The 17,255-nt window shown below is 34.8% G+C and overlaps 2 protein-coding genes across 2 annotated transcripts; both read right to left on the bottom strand.

The window, feature by feature from the left end:
- Positions 1-516: 516 nt before the first annotated feature.
- Positions 517-4,211, bottom strand: LOC135740687 (F-box only protein 2-like). The gene is made up of 6 exons (XM_065259166.1): positions 4,122-4,211; positions 3,631-3,685; positions 2,383-2,485; positions 2,189-2,281; positions 1,978-2,107; positions 517-900 (listed from the first exon to the last, which is right to left on the bottom strand). The coding sequence occupies exons 2-6, from the start codon at positions 3,665-3,667 to the stop codon at positions 760-762; spliced, it is 504 nt and encodes a 167-aa protein (XP_065115238.1). The 5' UTR covers positions 3,668-3,685; positions 4,122-4,211; the 3' UTR covers positions 517-759.
- A 5,685-nt stretch (positions 4,212-9,896) lies between these two features.
- LOC135740688 (F-box only protein 2-like) lies at positions 9,897-15,474 on the bottom strand. The gene is made up of 6 exons (XM_065259167.2): positions 15,395-15,474; positions 14,390-14,444; positions 11,661-11,763; positions 11,446-11,538; positions 11,238-11,367; positions 9,897-10,275 (listed from the first exon to the last, which is right to left on the bottom strand). Exons 2-6 carry the CDS (start codon positions 14,424-14,426, stop codon positions 10,135-10,137), a joined length of 504 nt encoding a protein of 167 aa, XP_065115239.1. The 5' UTR covers positions 14,427-14,444; positions 15,395-15,474; the 3' UTR covers positions 9,897-10,134.
- Between the last annotated feature and the right edge of the window lie 1,781 nt (positions 15,475-17,255).

Raw genomic sequence — 17,255 nt, 5'->3', positions numbered from 1 at the left:
TGTGGTTAATGCACACAAGGTTAATACTGGGTTAAATAAAAGTTAAAGTACCCCTGTAGTCGATAATTAAATATATTTTTTGAGCATCAATACAGCATGCAAGTTTTTTTTTATAATTTCACCATGCCTTAAAATGGCTTGAATGTAACTCTACAACCTTCCCTTATTTAGTATCTATAATCAGTGAATAACTCAACTTGCTCGGACCATAGATATATATATGTACATAGATGCTGCATTCTGCAGATCCAGACACGTAGCTGACAGTTTCACGATGCATACATGAGTTATACAAAATATTTTCCTCTGCTGATGTTAACATGTTAAAGCACACACGTACATGAAGCAGCTGTTCTGTGATCATTTCTGTGCAGGGTCTATGCGTCATCCATACATAATTGAACTACTGATTGGTTGCAGAAAACACTCAGTAATTGTGTTGAATAATAAATGTACACATATTGAAGCATATTAAAACTACCACATAGACACATAAATAACAATAAAAACTTGATTTTCAACACAGGGGGACTTTATTAAGCTGACAGCAGAAAATTATTTCAATTAATTCCACACATGTATAATTTTCTTTCAGATATTAGTTTATGTGTTTGTATTCTTAAATCTTTTAAAAAACATAAGCAAATGCTTTGCATTTTTTTAGCAAGGTTCAGCTCTAAAGATTTTTTAATGTTACTTTACTAATAGTTTTGTGAAAAGCAAAGTGCTGACCAATCAGTAACATTATTGAATCACATATTAGGGTTTTGGGGGTACGGTGACTGAACTTCCAGTGACTCGTATTCCATAGCAGCCTTTCCAGTTTCTAGTGTCTTGACCACCATGTTCAAAAGAGATGAAGCGTAGACCAGGACCATAACCTGTAAACTTGTGAGTCACCTATAAAAGAAGAAATAAAAGTGTGGTTATATTCAGTGTCCATGAACTTAAAACTATCCACAAGTTTTGGGGGTGCTACTGTAAAAATAATGTTGTCGCTCAGGGCCAACATGTACTAGTGAAAGCTAAATGAAGCACTGAGACTGCTGACTGTATTGAAGTATGATTCAACACTTCAAGTGTCGAAAACCATGCTATTTGTTGGTTAATAAAACCTGTAGCAGTCACAGCTGATGAAATTCAGATGGATTTTAATTAGGGATGCACCGAAAGCAAAGTTATTGGCCGAAACCGAATAAAATAAAAATTTTGTTTTTTACATTTTTCTAATTGTTTTGTCAATTTTCTCACCAAGTTACATTTACAGAATGTCCTTTTTACTATCATTTATTTCACTTTAATTAACCATTTTTTTTAAACATTCCAGCAGACATAGGGCTTTTTTACACCTGGTCACGTCTCTGATCAGATAGCTATAGATAAACTTGTTAAAACTGTTCAATTTAAATTCTACCACATAAATGAGTCTTGGCTAAAAGGATATTAATCTGATCTTCTATTTCCGCACAAAACGCAAAAAAAACTATTCATTATTCTGCCTTAACAAACTTCCAACAATGCTTAAATATTTTATTTCTCATTTAATATAGGCGTGTTTGTCATTGTAGGACTTTACTGTTGTTGAAGTTTTTATTGCTGAAGCTCTTCATGGTCTATAAGATGAGATGAAGAGCTAAAGTCTCTCATTCTTCGTGCGTGTGCATTCAGCAGACAAATGAAGAGTTTCGTTGCAAAACGAGATAAATCAGTTTTTTTAATTTTTCAGAAATCTCATTTTTTGGTTGTGCATTCCAATTAATATCAATTCAACTGCAGTTGTTTTGTTTTAATTTAAACCTTCATAACTTAAAAAATACAGCTAAGTAGCACCATAAAACAAAATAATAACATGATAACATAATAATACACATGTTTTGACAAAAATGTTAAAAACAAAGTTATCTCATTTTGCAACAAAACTCTTGGTTTTACAAGTTCTTGGTTTTATTGTAAACAATTCATCCGTCCATATTTTACCTCTGTCCAGTCGCCACCCTGGGGCACAGTCACATCAGCCGGCTTAAATGTAGCAATGACACCTCGATTTGCATTGAGCAGTGACACAGTAAGCCTATAAACGCCCCCACAGTCAGGTCGACTGCTGTACCTAAACACACAGACATGGAAAAGAAATGAGCTGCTATACAAATAAAGGAAGACAATAATTAAGTAGATGATAAAGACTCACCAGTCCCTCACAGTCACTTCAGGCCCAGAATCTAAATATGAAGCAATATAACCGCTTTTCACCAGATCAATCACTTGTTTTTTTAGACACGGCCTGGAAAATTGTACAGAAAATAACATTGAGACCCAGAGTATGATCATAAACTCACATTTATACATTATTATTGTTGTCTATTCTGAATAATTTTCTCTTACTCATGTGAGGTGCAGAAGTATGCAGCCACTGCATCATCAGGCGTCGGTTCAATTTGCCATTTATCTCCACCGTTCTGCGTCAACTCCCAGTTATTAAAACCCTCTTAAAAACACATGAGATAAAAGCTGTTTATATACTAAGATGGCTACATGTTATTGGCCATAAAATGATTTACATTGTCTATACTTGAATCTAAAACTATCTTAACACCACTCTTATATAATAATGTACAGTATTGAATACTTGAGAGACTACAAACAATATTTGTAGTTTTAAAAATTCATTTGTCATCACATTTCATAGTTCACTTTAGACATACTAACTATAAATAACTTTGCAACTGCATGTCAACTAACTTTCACTAATTTGCAACTATATGTCAACTAACTGTCATCAGTGTATTAGTAGACTGTAAGTGTTAGGGTTAGTGGAATAAGTTGACATGCACCTGCAAAGATACTTATAGACAGTTGAATCATCACAATAAAGTGTTAATAGATATTTAGTAGACAGTCTACTAATACTCTAAAGATTGGTAGTTGATAAGTAGTTACAAAGTTAATTATAATTAGTAAAATGTCTAAAGTGGACTATCGAATAAAGTTTTACCACAAACAGATATTTCTGAATGTCCCAAGCTGGGATTAAAGGGACACTTCACCCATTTGCATAAAGCTTTGTATAGTTAGAACCCAAGTCATGTTTTTGAATGTTTAAAATGTTTTATTTCTTGTACTTGTCGTTGGGTTTATGTTTTTACGTCTCTTATTAGTGTGTGCTTAGGATTTTTATTTGTGTGTACAGCACTTTGGGCAACATAGTTGCATGAAAATGTACTTTATAAATAAATAAGTTGAAGTTTGAATGGTCATGCATCATTTCCTACGGGTTGAAATACAGATTTCAGTGTTGAACTTCCTTCTTTCATTGATGTAAAAATCATCATTTTGCATCATTGAAAGAAGGAAGTCCAATATCTTTGTTGAGGGAGTGAGACTACAAACACCCCTTTTCTCGCTCAAATAGGCAACAAATAGGCACTACAAATATGACACACTTTTAATAAAGATTAATGTTTCTATGGGTGAAATGCTACTTTAAGGGAATTTGAAGTGAAAGTATTTGATGAACTTATAAAGCGTGTCGAGAGCATTCGGTTAATATTATCTCATTAATGATGAGGTGGCGTTAGCAGAGCTCATACATTTTCCCTTACACACAAATATATTTAATGTTATTTTACTTACCATCTCCATGTGAGTTTTTCAGGAGATTTATAAGCATTTTGGAGTTTTGCTTTTCCTGTAGCAATTAAAAGAGAAAAAGGTCATATAAAAAAAAAAATGCTGCAGTGCTGCGGTCAAGTTTTAAAAAATTGGTTATGCAAGTCAGTTGGACTTTTCAGTTTTTGACTATAATCTAGTTGGCATAACTTAAAAACAGGAAACTATTAACTTAATTTGTTTAACAAAAACTTTTATTTATTTATGAGGACTTGGACTTCTGTCCACAGTGTTGGTGATAATTAGTTTTAAGTATCCTTAATAAAGACATTTAGCAAAACCTGACCCCTTTAATCTTATGCACCATCATCAGTAGTGTCCCCAAAAATGAGTCTCTATTTGAAAATTCAGTAAATGAATGTAAAGTTTGCAGTGCTATCTAAACACATCTTTCACACACACCTAATGCAAATTAATCACAGTACAATGGCTTATATAAAATGTGCAATACTTACCGACAGTGAGTTTTCAGGTGTCACAGGTGAGGTACTCTTCAGGTGTGAGGTTTAGTACGGCACTGTGAAGAGTATTTATTGGGTGCAAACTTCCTGAAATTGAACACTGCAGACTGAGATGGGATGTAACATGTGCAATCTTGTACCAGTAACAGTTCTTGCCTTATAGGGGCGCGTTTTCCAAAAGCTTTGTTAGCCAACTATGGTCACAAGTTTAAGCATTGTTCAGAGATTCGGGTGTTTTCTGAAACTAACATTCCAGCAGACATTCACAAACTGCATTCAAGCGTCTGCGGTTTTAACTGGTTTTTAGAAGTGTAGTTTCTTGTTACTTTGACATGTAGACTGGCATTTGATTTCCATCATTTTAAATACACTGCTGAACACAATCAAGTGAAAACTTTTTAATCAGAGTATAGCATCGAGTCAATTCAACTTCTGGGATATTAATCTGGGATGCATTGTCCAAACAACCATGTATCTTACAGATTAACCACCATAGTACAATACATAGTTAGAGAAACGAACTACCTAGGCAAGATTGTTTCCCGAAAAGTCTTACGATGCAATGTACATCATTACAGTCGTAATCCGACATTAAATCGATTTGAACAGATTAATAAGTACTCTACCTCCCATGTGATATCATCAACTATATTGTTGAACCAACATGGTTCAAACAAGGAATGTGCTAAGTTACGGGAAACGGTCTTGACTAGATAGTTAGTTTGCATTCAACTATGCATTGTTTTTAGCCCCCGGTGGTCAAATTTTTTTTTTTTAATAAAAAATAGGGTGGAACGTTCTCATAAACAGGAAGTAATACATGGAATAATGTGTGCATCTTTGAATAACTATAATACGGAGTCCCTAAGGGGACATGGAGCAAAAATTAAATAAAGTTTAGTTTCATGTGCTCACGTGAAACTTTCATGTGCTCACACAGAACATTCATGTGCAGAATTTTTGTTAAAGTTTAGTTTTGCTAAACTTTTTTGTAAAATTCTGCACATGAAGGTTTCGCGTGAGCACATGAAACTAAACTTTAGATTTTTTTTACTCCAATGTCACCTTAGGGGCTCGGTACTATAAGAATATTTATTTTAAATATATATTTTTGTCATATAAAGTTTTGAGAGATAATAATGTTGTAAGGATATTTATTGCCATGTGAGACGTTTATTGCCGTTAAATACCTATTTATATAATATGGAAATCATATATACATAGTAGGAAATAAATAATGTGGTATACTGCAAAGTTACCGTGCTAATTTTTACTTATGATATGTGGAGATAAATAAACCTTTGCAAATCTGCTGAATTGATCGGTTCATGTCCTGACCACCAGGCTAGAGATTTTAAACATCCTTAATCCACACTTAGTAGTCTATCAAATAATATCTAAAGTATTGTTTATGTGATCATAACAAATCACTTGATTATTTTATACGCAGAAGCGGCGGTCAGCAGCTGCAGTGCACTTGGATCCGACGGCATACAAACTGCAATAAACAGGTATTCGGTGGCTTTTTACATAAAAAGCAGACAGGCTATGCCATTTGGGGAGGGGCCGCTCACTGATCCCCGTATTTTTGTAAATCCTGGACATGCCAAATGGGTTGGACGTGCCGAACAGGTTGGACCTGCCGAACGGGTTGACCAGCAGAAAGCTGCCACTTATATAACTTGTAATGTATAACTATTATCAGACCGGCCCTCGTGGCCTCAAATGAAGGTATCCAATGGCCTGGCGAGGGGATTTTCGTGTTCTCGTTTTCCTTAGCGCTTCTAGAAGAAGATTTCCAATTCAATTTATTTATTTGACCTCTGTGGTTAAATTATAATCTGACTCCAATTTATAATTTATCAATACTCTTCTTATGCTGATCACAGTTTATATTCACTATTATTATATGTTAATTCTCTTAATTATTTAGAATGAATGACATTCATATGGAGAATATGATGTTTCTCTGGAGGTGCTTAAGGCAGTTCCATACAGTGTAGAGGCATTTCTCCTTCTAACCTAATGTCAGAGGTTTATCCAAACACACTAGAAAAATATGTTGAGATTGATTCATTATTACCTCCAATCTACAACGGTGGGTATTCATTATATTTTCAGTCAGGGTAATTCCTAATTTACCCCCCTCTGCTAGATTTATAAAACATAACAAAAGACTTGACCATTTTTAAAATGAGTAGATGTTAACTTTTTTTTGGCAGGCAGGTTACAATTAAATCAATCATTTGGTTATTCAAATTCATCAACAATTAAAAGATCAGCATAGAAAAGAAATACCTGGCAACCAAAGACACACAAAGTGGCCTCGGAAGATTCTTGCTTAAGAATGCTTCCATGATGTTTATATATACACAGAGTGTCTGGTTACAGAATGCGTCCCCAAGTATTTTGGGCCACCTTTATACACAGACAGGACAAATCAGGATTTGGTTGGTCAGGTCCTGCTTGTTAAGCATCTGTAAACTAGATCTTCTTAGGAAGACACACCTCTAGCAAGAGTGCAGATTATGCTCTAAATTCTTAACTTTGGTTCACTTTATCTTAAAATAACAGAAATTAGACCTTTTTACCCATCTCACCATGACCTTTAAAATGAAACCACACATGCATATGAAATTGCAATCATATATACAAAATATCATATATATTCAGCGGATACCCAATGATGTGAGCCTGAAGGCTTGGGGGTCGAATGCATGTCAACAGCCCCACCCGAGGGTCAAATGGCACCAACCGAAGTTTTATTGTTTAACAATGTCTCTCCATAAACAACCCAAAGTTGATTATTTAACATCTGGTATTACAAGTGTATCAGTGTATTTCAAATATGAATCTTTGAGCATAAAAAGCGTTTAAATAAATGAAGAAACAAAGTGCAGGCCTGTGTAATAACAATAATTCAGCATTAACAAAATTAGATTTCAAAATACAATAAACTGGAGATCTGGCAATGAATAATGTAAAGCAAGATCTAAAACACAGTCCCACCCCTTGCTAATGCGCACATGGTTTAGTCCATCTGCACGCGCATTTTGTTTATGTTAAGGGTCTGGTGGAGCGCAAACTTCTGCGGTGCGTAAAGAAAGTTAAATCAGGCCACCAAAAAAGAAAGGAAAGACAGGAGAAGGAAAAAACTTCTTTTGAAAGACTTGTTTTTAAAGAAAGGTGAGCACAAACTAGAACACAAAATCTATAGTGCTAAACTGTTTGGACATCCTCGCGATTGTTGGTGTTAAAATGAACTGAGTCAAACCATTGAAAAAGCAAAACATACACTTTTAGATGATAATTTGGTTATAGGCTAAGCAATTTGAGTATGGTGGCACAAAATAAAACGTGGCCACGTTTTAAGGGGATTAAAAACAAGAACTAAATTGTTTGGCGGAAGAGCACTTAGTTTGCAGCACTTCGACATCGAGCGCAGTAATATTAATGGAAGTTTAAGCGAGAGGGCGAGTAGTTAGGAGTGATGATGTTATTACCAAGGTTGAACTGCTGCAAACTAAGTGCTCTTCCGCCCTAATAGAGACCTATATGGGCAGATCTCAATCTGCCCCTATAGCTTTTACATTACGTGAACGTAGTTCCAGACAGTGCTTTATTATTCTGCTTAAGCTTAAAGGGGACAGAGAATGAAAAATCATTTTTATCTTGTCTTTGTTGAATAATGGTAGTCTACCCACATTCACAAACATCCAAAAAGTGCTAGACATGCTAAACATCTCAGTCTCATAGAAATTCCTCTTTTAGAAATGTCAGCCAGAAAACGGCCCAATCTGAAAAACTGATGCTTATGACATCACAGGCATCTAACTGCCCCTCCACTTTAAAATAATTGGCAACATTTTTTGAGTGGCAGCAAAGTCAGCCAATCAGTAATGAGATTGCAAGTTAAGCCAGTAGGGGGAGCCAAATAGGTGCAAAACCACTTGTTTAAAATCCCCCACCATAATAGAGCTATCTGAGAGAGGTTTTTAGGAAGCTTCTAAGGCATTACAGACCCAAACAAAATTTTTTTTGTCTACATGTCACATCACAGAACAAATATAAATACTCCGTTCAACCATTCTATGTCACCTTTAAGCAAAGTGTTTTTTGTTGTTTTGTACTTTGCGGACGGTTTCTATCCTGGATTATTACTGTACATTGTGAAATCTGTCATTTACAATACTTTAAGGCAGATGAAAACAAGGCTCTCAGGTATCACACATTCACAGTGAAACAAGCATTTCAGACCAGCCTGGTCTCACTGTTAATACGTAGTATTTACACGTAACTTTAAAAACGTAAAAAAAAAACATATTTTTTGTATGTTTAAAAAGATGCTAAAACGTACAATTTAGACGTATTTACAACATTTAAACGTAGCATTATTACGTCTTGACAGCTAAAAAACATAAAACATTTACATATCTTTCATTCCGTAAAGATTGCTGTATAATTTCCCTTTAACCATTTTAGCGATATATTACCACCTTAACCCTACCCCAAACCCTACCCTAAACCCAAACTCTTTTTATAAAAAAATGTTTAAATACATAATCTATTCTTTTTATATTATGCAACGTAATGGACAGATATGTTTAGGAACATATTAGTAACAATATAGAATTCAAAAGATATTTTAAGGTGCTACAGTCCTACGCAAAAGAGTTTATTAAAATCATTTAAAGTTACTGTTTAAAAAATCATAACAGACAGACAAGTAATCACAACAAATTATTTACTGCGAATATTAAAATCAGTACCAAAAGTAGTTAAAATGAAGATGTGCTGTAGCCAAAGTTTCTCTGGAGTATCCAAGAGTTTGATCAGCGTTGATCCGGCTTCCCTCTGTCACGGCGCGCTTTTTTAATTTCAAACGTACACCAACGGAAATGGAAATGACGCAAATATGTCACGTGGCACTCAAAGAGCCAATGAGCTTTTGATATCACTGCCGTAAAGCTTCTTGAGGCGGAATATTTGAATTCACAATAACGAACGCGCGATCTGACTTTACGCTGGTTGATGAGAACTCGAATCAAGATTGCTGAATAAAGGGCTGAATTTGGATCTGTTCCTTGCAATCATATGAATTTTAAAGATGTGGATTACAGCAAATGAATAAAAGTCTTTTTTTTTGTGAATTTATGTTGTATTTTGTTTGTAATTATTGCTTAGTAATAATAATGTATTGCATAGAAGACAGGAGGAGAAAACGCGTTTTTGTGTGTCATGGCAAACAAACTAAAAATAAATACAGAAATGCTATTCATTTTTAAGTTTTAAAATGTTAAATTGTGGATATATTGTGAAATTCTCTGAATATCATAATCATTTCATTAAGTAAATAGGTAAACTGTCTTAAATAGAAAATATGACTGAAAACATGTCATTGTTATGAGTAAGAAACGCCAATTTTTTATATTTTAATATATATATATTTTTATATTTTAAATGCGATTTTAATATTTATGAATAGGAATAACTTACGTACAAATTTGTACATTTGTAAAGCTGTAAATACGTAAATAATTTACACATTAGTCCTGTCAAAACGTCGATATGGTACGTTTCAGTGTGTTTTAAACGTAAGTAAATGTACGTATTGTACAACCACACTGAAACGTAAAAATACACACATTCTTATGAGATCACATTGTTCAGACAGATTTGTCTTGCACATGATTTGTCTTAAAGCATATTAAAAACAACACACAGACATATAAACAACAATTAAAACTTGATTTTCACCACATGGAGACTTTATTAAGCTCTATAATGACAGCAGAAAATAATTTCAATTAATTCCCCACATGTATCATTTTCATTCAGAGATAAGTTTATGAATATGCATTTAAATCTTAAAAAGTAAGCAAAGGCTTTGCTTGTTCAGCAAGGTTTAGCCGTGAAGTTTCTGCAATGTTACTTTACTATTTATTTATAGTTATAGTATAGTCAAAAGCAAAGTGCTGACCAATCAGTAACATTATTGAATCACATATTAGGGTTTTGGGGGTATGGTGACAGAACTTCCAGTGACTCGTATTCCATACCAGCCTTTCCATTTTTTATTGTCTTTACCACCATGTTCAAAAGAGATGAAGCGTAGACCACGACCATAACCTGTAAATGTGTGTGTCACCTAGAAATAAAAGTGCGGTTATATTCAGTGTCCATGAACTTAAAAGTTGCAGAAGTAGAATAGCAATGGTATTTTGTGTGTTAATTAGCAAAGAGGCTACGTGTTTTCCCATCATTGTTTACTTTGTAAATGTGCAAATCTTTATGAGTGAAAAAATGTAATAGTGATAGATAAATCAACCACTAAAACTCCTGATTGTATCAAACGAATGGCGCTTTTCCATTAAATAGTACCCCATGGTTTGGTTTGGGTCAGGTGAGATAAGGTTGGTCAGCACCCGAGAAGCCCCTGGTGAGGAGCAGAGAGTTCGGTCAGAGTTGTGCAAATCACTCAGTAGCAGTGCTTCGCCTTCTGAGAATATAGTTCCCTGTATGTATACTGTTAAAAGATAGCTGTGCCTCATATCACCTTGTTATTTGTAAACGGTGTAACTATACAAATAACAACACATAAATAGGAACATTTTTGCATTATTTTGTCACTTATTGTGAGCAGTATGCTAGCTGAAGCCATTCACTTCCAGTCTTTGTGCTAAGCTAGGCTAGTGGTGGGTGCGGCAGACAGAGTTACAGCACGCACGGAGATGAGAAAGGTATGTATGGACTTATCTAACTCTGGGGGATACGGTGAATAAGCTAAATTCGTGTTCCTTTGAGAACATGTGGGATTTATCAACAAGGATTACTTACTGATGTGCATTCGTTTTATAAATACAGACTTTTTTTACTTACGCACATACTAAATTTAATCCGTACAACAAAATATAGAAAATTTTCTACGCATGAGCCCCACAGACTTTGGCGTGGATTTTTGTATACGCACACTTTACGATAAAATCTTTGCGTACACACACTTTATAAATGAGGATCTTTATCTCTTGTATTTAGTTTAGTTTGAAAGTTGACCTGATTTCTTTCCTAAACTTGGTTTTATTGTAAACAATTCACCATTCCACATTTTACCTGTGTCCAAGTGGTTTCAGCGGGCACAGTCACATCATCCGGCTTAAATGTAGCAATGACCTCACGATTTTCATTGAGCAGTGACACAGTAAGCCTATAAACGCCCCCACAGTCATGTCGAGTGGCGTACCTACACACAGACATGCAGAAGAAATGAACTGCTATACACTAAATGAAGAGAATAGTGAAGTAGATGCTAAAGACTCACCAGTCCCTCACAGTCACTTCAGGTGCAGAATCTAAATATGCAGCATCATAACCGCTTTGCAGCAGAATGATCACTTGTTTTTTAAGACATAGCCTGAAATAATTGTACAGAAATGAACATTGACACCCAAAGACACAGCAGAGTATGATCATAAACTCACATTCACACATTATTATTATTGTCTATTCATGTAGTGCCGAATAATTTTCTCTTACTCATGTGAGGTGCAGAAGTATGAAGCCACTGCATTTTCTGTCATCGTGTGAATTTCCCATTTGTCTCCACCGTTCTGCGTCAACTCCCAGTTACTAAAATCATCTTAAAAACACATGAGATAAAAGCTGTTTATATACTAAGATGTTACTGGTCAATGACATACATTGTCTATATTTTATCTAAAACTATTTTAACACGACTCTTATATAATAATCATACAGTATTGAAATACTTACAAAAAGACCTTTGTAGTGTTAAAACCTTATCAATAAAAAGGCAACTGTACACTGTCAGAAAAAATGTCAAAATATACCCAAGCTGTCACTGGGGCAATAACCTTTAAAATGCTCCTGATATGCACCATTTAGGTAAAGCTATGTATTTAGCTGGTACTAATATATATCTTTGAGGTACTTATTGAATCTCTTTAGGTCAAAAGCTGTACTTTTTGAAAGGGTACCACAGTGAGAAGTTCAGAAACAAAACCCCTCAAGTGAGTCTGACATGTTTTCTTGTATATGGGCTCTTATGTTTAGGTTTAGTCATTTCACTTTAATGCCAATGAAAATGTTATTAGTCAGTAATTGAAAAAAACACTTTTATGCTGATGATACTATAATTTATACATTTGCTCCATCTACAGGTGGTGGAAAAGCTTCAGTTTGCATTTCATTCATTGTAAGATGCTCTGGTTAGTTAAAATTCACAGAAAACAAAGTTTATGTTTTTTTTTTTTCAAAAGCTCAGGCACAAGTACTTGATCATTTTAGTATTTTTACATTTGATGGTAAAGTTATTTACCTTTTACTTGGGCATTTGGATGATTAGCTTTTATTTAATGTAATTATTGCTACTCTAATCGCTTGGCTTTTATTTTAGAAATAAATCTAACTTTACTTTAAAGACAGAAAATAAACTTGTAGAAGCTTCCCTTTCAACTGTGCTTGATTATGGTGATATATTATACATGCATGCAACCGTACTCATCATTGTATTTTATATGAGATGGTGGGTGGGACATTATTAGCTATACGTAGAAACCAGCACTGGTACATTTTTATTTATAAAGCAATGTAAACTTTCAGCTTATCTCTGTACTCTTCTTTGTCGTTGTTTTGGCAATTACCAGCTACGCTCTTACAAGTGTTGGCTTTTTAACATAACTCAAGTTTGCAAAATAATTAGCAAAAAGATCTTAACTAGATAAATTTGTGTCCATTGGTCTCTCTTGTAAAAGAGTTTTATAAAAAAATCAATTTCTTTGGACAAAACATAGTAAAGAGTTGCAATATCACTAAAGATGCAACTAGAAACATTGCAAATGATGAACTTCAGACTGTGAAATAAAGAAACTGAAGCACACATTAGGGGGCGCTGTGATGTTTGTGGTGTTGTATTCAGGTCCAAGTACTCTCAAGAAATTCAAGTTTGAATGTGATGCACGGCTGTTTAACATTCGTCTACTGTGCACTTAGAGGAGTGATTGGGGGGCATTACATTTTATAAAATACATAATTTGTAATAAATGTGTAATTAAACTTCAGAAAAATATACTTTCCAACAAATAGCACCATGGCTTGACTTTCACTTTTTTGCTTACCAGCCACATGTGGTTAGTGTGGTTTTCCAAAGTTACTAGTCACTCAGCATTTTCACTGCCCACAATGTTGTTGTTGAAGTTGAAGTGTTGGTAAAGTTGTTAATTAAAGTTGCTTTAGCATGCTAAATCTACTTGGTTTACGTAACCTTTTCAAAATACAGACTGAACATCCAAATTAAGAATACAGCATCACTACACGTCATGTCATATTTAGATGCATGGAAAACATGCAGTTTAGTAAATCATAAATAAGAGTAGCTTCGAATGGATATAATAAAAGTGATTCAGGGGTTTATAAGATTGAATAAAAAAGATAAACAAAAAGCATAAACAAAAACTTGAAATATTTATGAACAACATCAATAAATGCTGTAGTGCTGCATGTAGACAAAACAAAGCTCTGCACTGAAAACAAGGAATAAACTTTCTTCAAATGTTTTGGAAATATGCATGAAACAAATATCTAAAATTTTAATGAAAACTGCTGAAGACCTGAATTGTTTGTCAACTTTATCATGCAGAGAGCTTAATCATGGTTTCTTTTTAGGCACTTATTTTCTGAGACAAATTAAAGGGCATAACTATCACCAAAGCACATTCAAAAATCATAAGCATGAACCTCTGCCTCTGCCTGGACATGAACTCTCAGATATGTGCTAAACTCTATGATTTTCTCTCCGCTCTCACCCAGAGATTGTGCTCACATTTACCCTCGTCTGAAGTGTTTACCCACATTTGGTGGGTGTTAATGTCAAGCCCTGAGCAGCACTACATTATATTATGTTTGTTTAACACAAATTTTAAATTTGAGGTTGTTTTATCTCATGAATTTTCACACAATTGGGGGTACACGCCGAAAAGTGACTGACTCAGAAAGACTGCCGAGAACCACTGACTTAAAAATGTACATGGGGTTTACTGGATTCTGCCAACAAACTGATATTTCTGAAAGGCAGGGATTAAGCGGATTTGAAGCGAAAGTATTTGATGAACGTATAAAATGTGCCGAGAGCATTCGGTTAATAATATTTCAATAATGATGAGGTGGCGTTAGCAGAGCTCTTCTTATCTAAACATACATTTTCCCTTACACACATACAAATATATTTTTAATGTTATTTTTCTTACCATCTCCATATGGATTTTTCAGGAGGTTTTTAGCCATTTTTGAGTTTTGCTTTCCCTGTACCAAATAAAAGAGGAAAAGGTCATATGGAACATTAGCTGGGTTTCCATCCAATTGTGAAGCAATTGACGGTGGTATTGGTTTATTAGCCATGCAGCTTGTAATTGCCAAACTAAATTCTTTACACAGAAAAAGAAATGCAGAATTTTTTATGCAGGCACTAGCAGCAAGGGCATTGCAACGATGTCAACCAATCACATTCCCTGCCCAAACAGCTAGACAGGGTTTAATATTCGGAAAATGCATTTCCATCTCCCATTATTCACATTTACTTGTTTTTGCATAGATCAAAAACCACCTCAAGCCAGCGTAAAAACTTTTTTTTGCGAATTAAGGAATTTTTATTCAAAATTTGGTGTTTCCTTCATGCAATATTTTACAATGCACTTGAAATCATGGTGATGGAAACATGAAGTGTCTTTTAATTAAATTGGTTATCAAAGTCAGTTGGACCTACTATTTTAGGTTTTTTAGTATTATATAGTTGGCATAACTTAAAAACAGGTTGAAATTATTTTACTTAATTTGAGTAACAAAAACTTGGATTTTTGGATTTTTTTATTTATAAGCTCTTTCCTCATGATGACTTTTGACTTCTTTCCACAATATTGGTGATTTCAGTATCCTATAAACATTTTGCAAAACCTGACCCCTTTAATTTTATGCACCACCATCAGTAGTTTCACCAAAAATGACTCTCTATTTTAAAATTCAGAAAATTAATGTAAAGTTTGCAGTGCTATCTAAACACATCTTTCACACTGAATAAAAGCAATATTGATTCTTGTTTAATGTAAATGAGAAGCATGAACTCTAATAGCTGTGGACTATAAAAATTTAATTTTTCTATCCTGTGGCAGAAATAGACAATCAATGACTGGCCCATGAACAGACTAATGCAAAATACACTCGTACACAATAGCTTTTATAAAATGTGCAATACTTACCTACAGTGAGTTGAGCTTTTCAGGTGTCACTAAAGCACTGTGTAGAGTATTTATTGAGTGCAAACTTCCTAAAATCGAAATATGGGATGTAACACATGCAATTTTGTACCAGTAACAGTGGGTTTCCAAAAAGCATTGTTGGCAAATATGGCCGCAAGTTCTGATGTTTAAGCATAGTTCAGCATTTAGGGTGTTTTTGGTAACATCGTTCAGTGGACATTAACAAACTGCATTGAAGGCTTCTGTGGTTGTAACTGTTGTTGTTGAGCTGTGGTTAGCTAGCTGGGCTGTGAAAGCGTAGTACTTTGTTATTATTGCCGGGCATTGATTGTGCTTTTGAACAAAATAAGCATGCAAAATGCAGTGCATTCTATATCCAGCATTTAAACATCATCACTTTTTAATCAGAGTATAGCATCAAGTTAACTAAACACATGGGATATTTATCTGGGGTGCATTTCTTAAACAACCACGTAGCTTACTGATTAACCACCATAGTATGATACATAGTTAAAGCAACACTAAAGAGTTATTGCTCTTTGCTCCCCCTAAAGGTTAGAAGTGTAATTGTTCATTAGCACTGTCGTAAATACTGCAGCATAGCTGGCTCTGATTGGATTGTAGGTCTGCCGTAAAGCAAGTTTTTGTAGTTTTCACTCGAACTACAGGACCACTGCCCGATGGTTGGAAACTTCTTTTGTGCGGTTTTGGCCGATAGAGGGCTGCAAAGCGAATTTGAAAGTGCCATTCAACCTGTTTTGAGTGGATGAACCACTGAAACTTTTTTGGAAACATTATTTTAAGGTAAAAAACTCTTTGGTGTTACTTTAAAGAAACTAAGGGCCAGATTTACTAAACACAGCAAATTAGCACAAGAGCGCAATTCCAAAGATGCGCCAATGGGAGTGGTAAGATATGCGGGTTAATTACTAAGAAAGCGCAAGTAAAACAAGTGCAACAGCTGATTTCGATTTTTCGAAGTTTTCGAGCGCAGATTTTTATGCATTACTTTGTGCTTACTTCCACGTGTGACATTTATCTTTCACACATGCACACATGAACAAAAAGCCAGTTAAGGTGTTAACATGCAACACACAATCTGGGTAATAAACATAGACTTCCTGTGCCGATTGGCTATTGCTTACATTGTTTAACTTTTACATGTCTTGACTAAGTAGTTAGTTTATGCATCATACTACAGTGGTTCGGCTGTGATTTACCTCATTGTTTGGGAATTGCACCCCAGCATGTTAGCACAAATGTTATTCACTTAACTTAGTTTACAGAGACTCTGTATGCATTTCTAAAATGAAAATATAAAATGCATTAATGTTTGATGTTCTGACCAACCTGATCTCACGAATTTCCGTGGCATAGTCACGGAATTTTTTGCTCATTTTTCCGTGGCATTCTCACGGATCTCCTCATATTTCCGTGGCCCTGCCACAGACTTTCTTTTCCGTGGCATTCTCACGGATTGGTAACTCAACTGTTTTGTCCTATTTTCTTACCATTGTCGCTTCGGTTTAGGGTTAGATTTACATAAAATGACATCCCTACCCAAACCCAACTCTAACCCCAACGCCAGGTGACAATTGATTAAAGTTTAGAAAATATAAAAGAATACATCAAAAAAATAGTATAAACCAATACTTAAAGTGAAATACTAACGCAAACACCAAATCTAACCCTAAACCGAAGCGACAATGGTTTGAAAATAGGAAAAAACAGTTGAGTAACCAATCCGTGAGAATGCCACGGAAAAGAAAGTCCGTGTCAGGGCCACGGAAATATGAGGAGATCCGTGAGAATGCCACGGAAAAATGAGCAAAAAAGTTCCGTGACTATCCCACGGAACTTC

Source organism: Paramisgurnus dabryanus, chromosome 14 (genome assembly GCF_030506205.2).
Source record: "Paramisgurnus dabryanus chromosome 14, PD_genome_1.1, whole genome shotgun sequence".
NCBI lineage: Eukaryota > Metazoa > Chordata > Actinopteri > Cypriniformes > Cobitidae > Paramisgurnus > Paramisgurnus dabryanus.
The sequence above is the reverse complement of the archived record's forward strand: the minus strand, read 5'-3'. Positions and strand labels throughout refer to the sequence as shown.